Here is a 13,698-nt window from a genome sequence, read left to right as displayed (position 1 = left end):
AGTATTTATTATTACATTCATTCATATTGAGGACATTTTTCTCAAAGATATATCAATAGGAAATGCACAAAAATACAGTGTGTACCAGACTTATCAAATAAATACCACAGGTTAAAAAGGTCACTTATTTTCTCAGAGATGAACAAAACAAAAAAACTAAAATGAAGATGCAGGTCAAACAACTAGTGTAGTAGGAGATAATATGGCTACCTCTCTTGAGAGAGGAATGGATTGGATAATACACATTGAGACCTTGAGGCTGTGAACACTTTCTTCTAAAATTAAATTACTACAAAAGCATGTGGCAATTTATTGAACGGGGAAAATAACCTGCAAACAAAACATGCAAACAATACAATCAAACCATACAGTAGATAGACAGGTCTCTGAGCATATCCAATCTATAAAGCCATTACAGATAAATATCAAATACAGTGCAGTATTAGTAGTTAATGTGAGTGAAAATCGTTTCAGTGTTCAGTCAGTCAGCCGCTGCTGACGATTCTGCAGCCTTTTCACGTAATCCCTTTTTAAAATTTATGCCGGGACATTTTGGCAGCCTCCTTTCTGCTGTGATAAATGCCTTGTGATACACACTGGCCTGAACCTCGACCTGAAAACAGTTTGTTTTTCGACCTGAACACAGTTTGTTTTGCTGCTGGTGCTGCTGGTGGTGGTGGTGGAGGCGGTGGAGGAGGGACACAGACTCTCATGCTACAAACATCCACTTCATTGTGTAAACACAAGTGACAAAACGGACAAGGAATGTTTTGTGTGTGCGCGCATGTGTGCTTGTGTATGTGTGTGTCTTTATCTGTGTTTGTGTCAGAAAGCCAGGATTCCCTGATAGACCATAGGAAAAAAAACGGCCTGTAATCGTACACTCTCCCAGTCCCTGGTGTGTAGTCCTTGCCGATCACTCGGCTAGTCGGCTTTATGGCAATAGATGTCTTTCAAGGCTCTAAGCTCCTCGATTAGAGTCTTGTTTTGGTGTTCGAGCACGGCCACGCGATTCTCTAAGCATTTCACATATTCTTTCTTCTTTCGCCGGCACTCCCGAGCTGCCTCTCTGGAAGAAACAATAGACAGTCACCATAAAAAAAAACGAAACACACGACAGCTCACAGATCCTTACCCACTTTCACCATTCTAAATGCTTTTTTGGGGGAAAATATTAAAGCTCGTAAACGTGTGGCATTGTGATTCCACTGTCACTTTCTATAGTTACAAACTTACGATAAATTGATGTGTACTGAATATTGATTGATTGTGCAAATTAATTTAAATAAAATATGTGCAAATTGAAATAAAATAATTAATTCAAATGGCATCACCACCTGTTGCACCAAGCATATTGCCACCAATGAGAAGTGATAGTTGTAGACCCCTGTTTTTGAGTGGTGTAAACCACTCCTACAACTGGCTTTGTTAGTTTACGTGTCTGTCTGTCTGTCTGTCTGTACCAAAAAATGAGCATGGTTGCTATGGTCACCCAGTTCACACGGGTGTGATTTCATTACGTCAGACATTACGTCAGACCACAGCTGATCAGTCTATATAAGACCTTACACCACTCAGTTCACACGGGTGTGATTTTTGTATTGTATGTAACTGTGGTACTACCGACTGTCAGCAGATGCCTGAGGAAGGTCCATGACTGAAACGTTTATAATAACAGTTTTCTCTATTGAGCAAGTGAAGACGGTGTGTGGATTATTCCGTTTTATTTAATCTTAAGTGACACAACCAAAGGAAAAAGATTTCATGCACTGTGGAAGAAAAAGAATCATGCAGAAAGATCAGATTAGCAGACAAATGAAATATGTGGATGAATCTATGCAGGCAAAATGAGGGAAATGACTGCACCATGTCATTGGTGCTGATGGAAGTGGTTGTTCACACCAATAGCAGGGTTTCACACACACACACACACACACACACACACACACACACACACACACACACACACACACACACACACACACACACACACACACACACACACACACACACACACACACACACACACACACACACACACACACACACACACACACACACACAAAAAAAAACTAAATTCATAAGCAAAGGTTTGCACGAAAGTGTGTCAGCTGACTCCCTCTGAAGTACAATCATCGGTAAGAGAGTAGACGGTAGTCACGAATTAGACATCCAGGGTTGGAGGTGAACCATGATGATTAGGTATAGGCTTGTGGGACTTCATTGCAGTGTTGTTTTTGTTGACTAAAACTAAAAATGTTCATCAACTGCCCTTTTTCACTGAGGAAAACAAAATAGAAACAAATAAAAATTAGCTACGATGACTAAAACTATGACTAAATATAATGACAATTTCGTCAACAAATAAAAACTATACTAAAATGCCAGGGAGGGACTAGTGGACACTAAAAGACAAGTCAATTTATATTTCTAAATTACTTCTAAATGATCTATTCTACACGCCCGCAATTGTGCAATTTTTTACACCTCTTAACAATAATCAAGAGGATGCCCAGTGATATCCCTTGAGCATTTTTAGTTATTAAGCCCTTAATGCCTGAAACACAAACAAATCCCAGAAAATAAAGCTTTATATTATTTAATGCAAAAATGCATCAAATTTTCTTTCTACAGTGTTTATGAATGTGGATATGCACAATGTATTTGATTCATAATTAATGCATTATTAATTAATGCATATTAACCCCTTCATGCCTGAAAACCCCCAAATCCCATCAAATATATTTTTGAGGGGCCCTTTCCCCTCCTATGCCCAGCTTTCAGTGTTTGTGTAAACACAACCATTGAAGACAAAAGTGAAGACGGAAAAGTGAGGACGCAAATTGTGATTGGCTGAATGACTTTTGTGATGATTTGATGGTTTAGCACGCAATTCCTCAGCGGAAGCAAAACGGAAGAACGGAAGGGGCCAATCAGAGGCGCGTGCCTTCAAGATTCCGCTCACTTCCTCCTCCCGTTGCAGACAGGTCGCTCCAACGAACTGCAGCGGCCAATGAGGCATATATATTTTTGAGGGGCGCTAGCCCCTCCTATATACAGCTTTAATGTTTGTCTTTCAACGATGCTTGTTTAAGAAAACGCCATAGACAATAAAGAAATGTAATGTTTGTTTTGAGGATTAAAACAAACATTAGCACCCGTTGCTTAAACATTATGTTGTAATTGACGTTGTAAGATGATAAGAGTGCCCCTCACTTCACACAGGTGTGATTTCTTTAAATATCTATGGCTTCATGCACTGACTGTATGACGGACGCATTTGAAAATTGTGAGAGGCGACATCGATGTGGTCAAAGTAATGGCTCAAATGTGAAAGCCGAACACCATATGGTACCTGTTCTTCAGCAGACGGAGCTGCCTCTTGCCCGAGGAGTCGTGCACCATGCTGCTGCTCATCATCTTCCCCTGAGCCAGGCTGGAGCTGCAGGGTTTATGCACTTCATAGGAGGACATGTCTCCTGTGGCAGCTGCATGGTGGGGGGAAAAAAACATACAGTTTGTGTTTCAGTTATTAACATTATTATTTTGTTTTCTTTTTAAGTTAGCGATTCATAATCTATCCCTATTTTGGGCATGTCATCATCACTCATGGCACATTTTCACTATTTCTTTAATGACACCATTGTGTGACAAAGTATAAAATGATGCTTACTGTTAGCCTAAGTAGTTAATCACAACATAACATTGTAATTCCCATGACCAAATCTGCTAAAAGAAACTTTTTCAATGATAAAGCAGAGGAAAACAAAAACAATCCTCGGGAGTTCTGGAAGTTACTTAACCAAGTAAACTGCAGTCAGAAACTGAAAACCAGGTTCACTAACATCAACATCAAATCAAACTAGAAAAAGTGCCCTTCTGGGCACAGGTCTCCACCAGGAGGATAGGACTGTGTGAGATGTTTGGCAAAATGTTTAGGAGTAATATAAACATGTTTGCCTTTGATGGCAATTGGATGATTTGAGGCATTTTGTGCCAAAAATGTGTTTTGCAGAAATCAACCTGTTGGTGGCGCTATAACAGGCCAATGTGAAAAGGGTGGGATATATTCCTCAGCCTAGTAAGAAAATGTGTTAAAGATTTCACGTAAATTGTTTGCTGCGTTCATGATTTGAGGCTTTTGTTCAAAACGGGGCAATCTTGCAAACTGTGAAAGCCAATTATAGCCAATTAGGATGGAATATGAAATATCGGACAGATCCGACTTGAGCACATGACCATAGAGATACTGTGTAACGATTTGTGAGATTTTTGGACAGAATCTGGAGGAGTAATATAAAAAAATGTGTTTTACAAAAGTCGGCCTCCTGGTGGCGCTATAAAAAGCAGATGCGGAAAATGCAGGTCAAAGGTTTGTCCTTGGCCTCTAGGGAGTGTGCATGCAACGTTTCACGCAGATCGGTGAAGTTTTAGGTAAAACATGTGAAAAGCTGCCTCATGGTGGCGCTATAACAGGCCGTTCTGGAAAATGCGGGGCAGAGGTTCATCGTTGGCATCCAGGGAGTGTGTGTGCAAAGTTTGGCATCGACCGGGTTAACGGTGCCGGAGATTAGCTGTACACAGACGGACGAAAGGAAGGACGGACGGACACACACACGGACGGACGGACAGACACACGGACGGAGTGCAAAACATACTCTCTCCCCATGCCTTCGGCCTGGTGGAGACAATGACACCCTCATCACTGACAAGCTTGATGTGGCCAATACATCTTTACAAACATAGCAACAACTCTGGTTCACAAACTGCCCTCCCACTCTGGGCGTTTTGGTGTAGAGCACATCAAATCTTTCTACAAAAACCTAGGTGTCTGAAAAGACGATTTTAAACTGGTAATGGTAACAACTGATGAGGTACTTACAAAACTGAGTGCCCTGCCACCCAACAAGGCCACTGGCCATGACAATATTCCCTCCAACTTTCTCAGAGACTCGGCCATCTCTATAGCTCCAATCCTCATACTCTAATAAAACGGCTCTCAAACAGGGACAGGTCGCCCAAGACCTCAAACTTGCCAAAGTAACCCCCCTTGCACAAGAAAGGGAGCAAAAGCGGTTAGCACCGCTCAAAAAAGTGGAAAATAGCCGATCTACAAGTTCAAAACATGTCACATTACGACATTTTGAGCTTGTAGATCTGCTACTTTCCCTACTTGTGTGACGCTGTAGTGTAAAGAAGTAGTAGACCATTAATTTACGAAGAAAAAAAAGATACAAGGTTTCTGCACGACAGCTTTGGTACACAACACTGTAGCGATGGATACAGCTGGTAACAGAAAACACACGAGGGCTTCAATCTTACTGTAGTCAAAGTAAATGTTTACCAAATAAAACATTACCCATACAGACTGGCAAGCATTTGTTTTGACAATACGTGTGTAAAATGAACATTCTAGACACACAAAGCCTGTGGATGTCTGACGTCATGTTGATGACGCCGAGCGGTGAATAGTATACCGCCATTTTGGACTTAACCACTTAAACCCTATACTTTACAGTAGGCCTATAGGAAACAACATAAAAAACGTTAAACATTACAGTTATAGCTCTCTTGTTAATAAAATGTCCAGAAAAAACCAACATTTAAACCCTATACTTGACCGGAGTCCCTCGGGGCTCTAGATTAGTGGCTTTTCATGTTTTAGCTCTAAATAAATATATTTGCCTATCTACAAGCTCACAATGTGTCACGTTGTGGGCCGATTTTCCCGCGACAGCTTATTTCCCCACAATACGGATGCTGGGGTTTAAGTGGTTAAGTAAAAGTAGGAATATCACAGTGTAAAACACATACTTAGCCTAAGTCAAAGTACAAGGTTATTAGCATAAACAGATACAGATACTAAATACTAAAGTACTACTACTGCTACTATACTACTACTACTAAAAGTATTACTTGTGCAAAATGCCCATTTCAAAATAATTTCTACAGTATCATGTTATTGGACTATAGAATTAGCCTTATTTTTTACTTAGGCTATTCAAAAAACTGTTTATCAACATTACAAGCTTATGTGAAAGTAATAGACTAAAGCTGTCAAGAGTAGGCTACAACATTTGACTCTGGGATGTATTGGAAATTTGGAACAGAAGTATAAAGTCATAATAACTACCATGAAAGTGTATTTACTGTAAGTAGTGCACTAAGTGTAGCCTTTAGTGACACACCACTGATGATGCCATAGTGATGTCATCACTATCTATCTTGCCCAAAGGAACAAATCATAAACACTCTTCAGGTGTCTTGCCACCAGCGAAAGACACACTTGTTATGTGACACTGAAAATAAGAGAAAAAAATCACACCCGTGTGAACTGAGTGGTGTAAGGTCTTATATAGACTGATCAACTGTGGTCTGACGTAATGTCTGACGTAATGAAATCACACCTGTGTGAACTGGGTGACCATAGCAACCATGCTCATTTTTTGGTACGAACAGACACTAAACTAACAAAGCCAGTTGTAGGAGTGGTTTACACCACTCAAAAACCATGAAGGAAAGACAGAGGAGAGATGCCGTTCTTTATCTCCTTCTCCTTCTGTTCTGTATGCGTTTGCTCTGCTAGGGGGAACTCGCCGCCTGTGTTGTATCCTGTAATGAGATGATTAATACTGTGATGCGTCTGCCCTGCGTAAGAGGTACTGCCTGTAATCGCACACTGACGTCAAACATTTACATTGCACTGCTGGGGGCAAGTTCCAGGAAAAGCAGTGACGTCAGCCACTGCTGCTATGTGCTCTGAGCAGTGAGTGGGCAGAGCAAAGAGCGCTCCGCTGAAGCATTTCACACACACAGAAGAGAGGGAGAGAGAGAAACAGAGCGAAAGACAGAGAGACAGAGTGTGTGTGTGTGTGTGTGTGTGTGTGTGTGTGTGTAAGAGACCGAGAGAGGAGAGAGACAGAGAAGACAAGACACACACAGAGAGAGAGAGAGAGGTTGTGTGGAGGGAGAGAGAGCCAAGAGAGAGAAGGGGATTTTGAGGAGACTCGACACTTGTTTATAGTTTACTTCGTTAAGAAAGTAATTTCACTGATATTTCAACAATTACCTTTTTGTGTAACAAGCCTATTGAAGAGATTTTGAAAGGTGTACGTGTTCTTACCATGGTGTGGACAAAAACAACACCAACTTCATGACTGAAAGTTCAGAGGCTCTGGCTCAACAGGTTGCCATTCCAGCTACAACGTGCTATGATAATAAAGTATGGATTATTTTTCACTAAATGCATTCCCCTCTCAATTCTGGGTCCGGGTACAAGTACCCGGTACTACCAGTACCTGCAGGACCAGGCCGGTATGTGACTCTGAGTGTATGGAACTAAATTGACCCTATGGTCCATTTGGTTCCATTTGGTACTGTCTCAGTCAGTGAAAGATTAACACTGAGAATTTACAAAACTATTCCTTCCATTTGTACACTCAGAGTTAAAGACCTGTAAAAAAAGGTTCCATGTGGTGGGCCTCCAGACCAGAAACTGAGAAACAGCGTCTTCAAGAGACATTCCCATGTGAGCAAGGCAAAACAAAAACAAGCATCAATGATGTATGAATGAACACAGAAAGTTACCAGTATTCTATTATGACAAACCTTACCTGACTCTGTCTCGTCCCCAGTCACAGCCATTCTGCTCTGTGTGCTGCTGTGAGAGAAACTGTCCTCCTCTCCAAGGCTTCTTCTGTCTGACTGAAACATTGCCTCAGCAGCCAGCCAGCCCCTGTGAGTGTGTCATGTACAATTACAGGCATTGACATCACTCTGACATCAATGGCCCTCCTGATGTCAACAGCTAGCGCGCTTTGCGGAGCCCCCGCCCCCTCTCTTCCTTTCCTCTCTCTGCTCTGTTCCCCTCCCCTCCCGCTGCGCTGTTTGTCTTTTGGCCCAGTGGTGGGCAAAGTAGGACATTCGCTCAGAATTGTGCTTAATTATACAGGTTTAATGTTTGTTTTTAGTTCAATGTTTGTTTTAAAAACGCCATTAACAAAGAGAATTTAATGTTCATTTTGTCACCGTTTGTTTTACATCATCACATCACCTAATCATGAAATGATTACTATATTTACCCAGGGTATCTGGGCTAAACTCAAGAACTTGTTTCCAGCCAGGCCCTGCTCATAGAACACATTTCATCGTAGTGGTTCAATGCCTTGTTCAAGGGCACTTCAGTGGTGGTAATTTTAACGTGTCGGACCGCTGATTCGAACTGGCGACCTTCCGGTATCAAGACCGATCCGCTATCCGTTCGGCCACCGCTGCCACTCATAGCAACATGAGTTAGAATTCCTTCCTCGATGTTGTAAGATGATAAGAGCGCCCCTCACTTCACACGGGTGTGATTTTTGGTAGCCTACTAACTTTAATTATACTATACCACACTGCATCTCAGAGTCAAATATTGTACTTCATTTTTGTACTCCTTGTCCAAAGCTGTCATTTGACAGCTATTGTTTACTTTGCAGATTTAGATTACACAGAATGCGTTAATACAAAACTACATTATCCACATAAGCCCCATGTTATACTTCAGCTATTCAAAAACAGCTGATCTACAAGCAAGCTCACGGTGTGTTGTAATTAAATCTGCCGTTTTCGGGAATGTTTCGACACATTTTGAAAGATTTTAGCATTTTGAATTTGGTTCTGTACACATATTGATGCCAAATATATATATTGTAGCGACTGATACACAACTCAGGAGCGGAAGTCAGGTTTGCCTATTCACAAGGCATTTATTGAACATAAATTCAGGTCAGAAATTAACTTCTTTCTGCTTTTCAGGGGAATGCAGTCAAAGGTAAGATTTCAACACAAAGTTAATTTCCCGGAGGATAAGGAGGATCGCCGTCGCTGGACCTCGCTGTGAGTATGGATTACTTTCACAGAGGATTCGGGTAAGTACTCCTGCAAGGGATTCCAGAGGTGAGTATACGAGGTATAGGTACAGGGTTAGCTTTTAGGCCTAGCGTAGCTCTTAGCTTAGGTTTTCCTTCCCACAGGTGAGATATCAACGGGTCAACTCGGGTAAGTGGATAACGGTCAATAAATGCCCTCAGAACAGGGGTTTCAGAACGATAAGTATTTCTACTCAGCCTGTACTCGAGTAGTTGTACTCTCTCTGTATGCCGTGTACTAGGGTCGTATTTCTACTCCTTTTCCATATCCTTGTACTCTGGTTGCTTTCCTTCCATTTCCATAAGCCGAATAGTCACTTCATATAAGCCGGACTAATGCACGGGCTTCATAATATAACATAGAATGGTATTTGAAACAGTGGTTGTCTTGCCTTACCGCCCAACGTGCCTGCCCACAGCCTCGCCTCATCTCTGGAGAGTGGATCTGTTGGTGAGGCAGAGAGTTCTCCCTTTTATACTGATGATGCGCTCAGGTGTGCTGATGAGCGCAGGTGCACTGAGTTGTCCTAGCAGGTGATTAGGGATGTACCTGTCATCGAGAGCCTGGCGTCTCCATATAGCTCTCTGGGTCTGGGCACACTCAGAACCCAACCCACCGGTTGGTTCCCAATGGGAACCGGTTCAGTTCTTTTTGGTTTTTAGTCCATGAGCCAGAGCTCCAAAATTGGTGGGAAAACTATACCCTATATTAAATTGTTTATAGGATCAATACAAGTAAATTAATATAATTCATATTTTCGATTATTTTGCATATTTTCCTACATAATGCCTCATTTGCATATTTAAAAATCACACCCGTGTGAACTGAGTGGTGTAAGGTCTTATATAGCCTGATCAGCTCTGATCTGACGTAATGTCTGACGTAATGAAATCACACCCGGGTGAACTGGGTGACCGTAGCAACCATGCTCATTTTTTGAGCACAGACAGACAGACGTAAACTAACAAAGCCAGTCGTAGGAGTGGTTTACACCACTCAAAAATGTAAAATGTGTAATACAATAAATCATTGTCTTCGTGTAAGTACTCAATTGGGGAAGTTTAATGGTGATAACAATCTAATATAGGTATGGTTTTGCCCACTCAATTCATACCGTATATTAACGTTTCAATTTTGGAGCTCTGGCTCATGGACTAAAAACCAAAAAGAACTGAACCGGTTCCCATTGGGAACCAACCGGTGGAAAAGGGGCCCTACAGCCTTTCCAGACCTGAGCCGACAGCCGCGGCCGTTTTCTCTGTCGGCCAGATTCCCGGAAAAGCTTGCCCCAGCGGCATTCTGCCGTGTGGGTGGAGCTTCTTTTCCATCCACCAGCTGTCTAAAAACCTGGAAATGACGCAAAAGACAGCTTCCTTTGGCCGCGCATGGAAGTTCAAGTGTGCCCAGGCTGTCTGCCTCCCTCTCTCTCCAGAGCGGCGCTTGCTTATTGGGCGATATTCGACCAACGAGACACCACAATATATATATATATATATATATATATATATATATATATATATATATATATATATATATATATTACTTTTTATACTCAAGTAAATTTTTTTAATACAGGCCTATTTTGCTAGCAATTACATTTAGTGGTATATAGGCCTTTTACCTAGGCCTAAGTAAAATATCTGAGTTCTTCCACCACTCCCCTCACCTTCTGAGAGGGCTCCATGCGCTGTTTGTCTTGTGGCTTGGAAGGAAATATAGGAATTGTGTTCAGCTGCTGTGGAACAGAAGGCTGCTGAAGCCTTGGGGGATTTGTTAAAGATGGACAGTCAATTTAACATGTGGCTGGCAGCACAATGCTTGGTCAGACAGCAAGTACATTTTGGTGTGTTGTTATCAGAAACCTTGGCCTGATGTAACCTTGGAGTAGCTGGCTTGTGTTGTGAGGGTTAAAGGAGCACTTTACCCATTTTCAACCTTATCCTATATTAAAATTGCCTAATGGGTGGGTAATGCGGTCAGTGTGGACCACCGCAGCCCTGGGGTGGGGGGTCCCATCAAATGCACATATATGGAGTCAAATGCACACGAACATTGTCACATATCATTTGTAGCCTGGCCTATCAGGGCCTGTGTTGTGTCTTGTGTACTCTTGTCTTTGAGTCCTTCACAGGGTCAGCCCAGCTGACACACTTTTAGTCTCTCAGGTCGTCCTCAGAAGTCCTCAGAAGTGCCATCTTATAATGAATATTACATTAGTGAGGATGAAAATAGGTTGAAAATGCCTTCATATGCATAGTACTATTACAGAAGTTCTAAGCACATGAACACAAAAACGTCTTAAAAACATTCAGACTTGTCAGTCAAATACGTGTCTCATACAGTGAATTCCTGTGGAAATCCAGAAGTGAAACTGCCAGTTGAAAGTTAATTCCTCAACCAATATTAAGAGAACTGGCTCCCTCTCCTGGTAGTATAAAGTACTGCAGAGCACTGCAGGCAGGCCTACAGGAAATAACATGACATCATAACATTATTTAGCTCTTTAAGTACATTTTCACCCCAATCAGGCTAGAGAACTCCTACAAGATTCAAATTCATAAACACAAATATGAAGTAGTTTTGTATCATGTATGTATTATTGCCTGTTCTGTATGATCTAACATTGACGTGTAATTTTATTTCTGCCTCTTGGCCAGTTCCCACTTGAAAAAGAGACTTTTTTTCTGGTTAAATAAAGGTTAAATAAAAAACTGATGAAACTAAGAAATGAGCGGACATGATAGGGCATGACATCATCACCGTACGCGGAAGTTATACGGGAACGCCTACTGAGTGGCAAAAAAGGAGAAAAAAAATACTTCCTGGCCTTGACAGCCCATACATCCAAGCAGAAAAGTCCTATCTGATTTGCCACTGTCTTTGCAGTGCGTTTTGCCACTCACTTTATGCATGCGCATACCCTCTATTCAATAGAGTCTATTGGAACATTAACATGTAAACTGATACATGGCGTCCCACTCCTGATATGAAATTGACACCATACATGAAAATTGATTTTCTGTTTAGAACTGGATCGATAGTTCAATTGACTCATTGAACCTTCACATGCTTTAACTTTAAGTTTTTATTAAGCCCTGTTCATTGACTGCATGCATCTATTAAACTGTTCCACGTAAATTCTGTTGATTGAATACTTTATTAACAGTAAAAATAGTATAGTGGTACGATTATACAATGGTGCTAAAAGGATTACACAAAAACACCATCACTGTAGCAATAAAACATACCTGTAGTCTAGCCTACAGTAAACAGTTGCAGGGGTGGGTGGGGTCATTTCTGGTGTTAAAGCTTAGCCTAATAGGCCCAGACGACCAGTTACAATTTGCAGACAGGACTTTTGCAGTTTGAAGGTTCGGAGAGGACAAGCTTGAGAACTGCAGAAGTCTGAAACGTAGATATAGACACACATATATCACTACTTGTGTGATTCCATTATTAGAGATTAAATGCAAAAAAACAAACATAAAGGAAACAGATGAGTAGGGAGACTGTATACTCATATCATGCAAAATATAGTTTGAATTACTTTATACGTATACCGTATATTAGCCATACTTTTGTTTCACAACCTTTGTACAGGAAAGCAAACGTACAAATGGCCACAAATCTTGGAGGCAACGGGTTGCGACTTGCGAGTGTAAAAATTTCCCCAGGCAACAATGAGCGTGAGAATGAGAAATCATGTTTTTTTTTTGATTGATTGAAAATTGTATTAACAGTTTGCAGAATTACAGTACATTTTAAGCACAAACTCAATACAAAGGCTGTTAACTGTGAGTGGACGACCCAATTAAGCATTACACTTGTTTACAACAGGGTCCACCATGTTCAATTCATCAAAACATTTAGAGACGTACAAATAGACACTTCTATATAGACAAAGAACAGAACAGGAATTCATCATAACAGAACAGGAATTCATCATATCAAATGTCAAATATAAAGGGAAGAGATCACATCATAATCACTGAGTAGGCTACACAGGTGTGGTGAAGGTGCGGTCTGTGATTACAGTCAATCAGTCAAAATGAAACCAAAAACGAATCAGTCTATATTATACAGAGAGAATGGTGATCAACGAGAGATGGAAGACTCACATACACTCACATACTGTAAATAGTCTGTTACAAGTAAAAGTCATGTACTCAAGATTTTGTTGAGTAAATTACAAAAAGAATTGCCACCATGAAAATAAAATATTGGCATAAAAAATTAAAACGCAAAGTACAGTAGCCTACTTGTGTAAATGTACTGTACTTGCTTTTCACCACTGGAGTCAATAAAATGTACAGCATATTACCAACATACATCCAGATACACATGGACAGGACACATAATAATATAGCCTACAAACAGTCAAACAGAGTATATAGGCCTACTTTATGCACAGCATACACATATAGAAGACAAAATAGGAACCCTTTACACAGTCAAAGTATAATCAAGAAAGACTAATGAATGATAATGAGCTCATCAATAAACAAACATTGGAAGTCCGACGACCAGTGTTGCCAGATTTTGTCAGGTCTAAGAAAAGAAGCGACTAGGCTACATGAACACACTCACGCACACAGCCAAATTAGTATACACTAATAGTGTATACTATGTATTTTGTATAGTGTAACACTATACAACATGAAGATCAGTTTAAGCACTTTGAACCTATATACTGTACATCAGCTATTTGAAAATAGCAGATCTACAAACTCACAACACGTTAACTTACGATGCGACACGCTGTTGAGCTGCTATTTTAAAAAAAAATAT

The 13,698-nt window shown here is 40.8% G+C and overlaps 1 protein-coding gene across 2 annotated transcripts; it reads right to left on the bottom strand.

The window, feature by feature from the left end:
* LOC306913059 (cAMP-responsive element modulator-like) lies at nt 1-9,378 on the bottom strand. 2 transcript variants are annotated; one of them, XM_079489573.1, is made up of 4 exons: nt 9,307-9,378; nt 7,614-7,735; nt 3,356-3,488; nt 1-1,069 (listed from the first exon to the last, which is right to left on the bottom strand). In XM_079489573.1, exons 2-4 carry the CDS (start codon nt 7,711-7,713, stop codon nt 925-927), a joined length of 378 nt encoding a protein of 125 aa, XP_079345699.1. In that variant the 5' UTR covers nt 7,714-7,735; nt 9,307-9,378; the 3' UTR covers nt 1-924. The 2 variants fall into 2 exon arrangements, with proteins under 2 accessions (XP_079345699.1, XP_079345700.1); XM_079489574.1 differs by lacking the exon at nt 1-1,069 and adding an exon at nt 1,708-2,280.
* Nucleotides 9,379-13,698: the final 4,320 nt, after the last annotated feature.

The sequence above is a fragment of the Electrona antarctica genome (genome assembly GCF_951216825.1).
Source record: "Electrona antarctica genome assembly, chromosome: 20".
Classification (NCBI taxonomy): Eukaryota; Metazoa; Chordata; class Actinopteri; order Myctophiformes; family Myctophidae; genus Electrona; species Electrona antarctica.
The sequence above is the reverse complement of the archived record's forward strand: the minus strand, read 5'-3'. Positions and strand labels throughout refer to the sequence as shown.

Coding starts and splice junctions, on each gene's coding strand:
- LOC306913059 (XM_079489573.1), bottom strand. CDS start 7,713: ATGTTTCAGTCAGACAGAAGAAGCCTTGGAGAGGAGGACAGTTTCTCT. Junction 3,489..7,613: donor TGGGGACGAGACAGAGTCAG/GTAAGGTTTGTC, acceptor CCCACCATGCAG/CTGCCACAGGAGACATGTCC. Junction 1,070..3,355: donor CTCCGTCTGCTGAAGAACAG/GTACCATATGGT, acceptor TGTTTCTTCCAG/AGAGGCAGCTCGGGAGTGCC.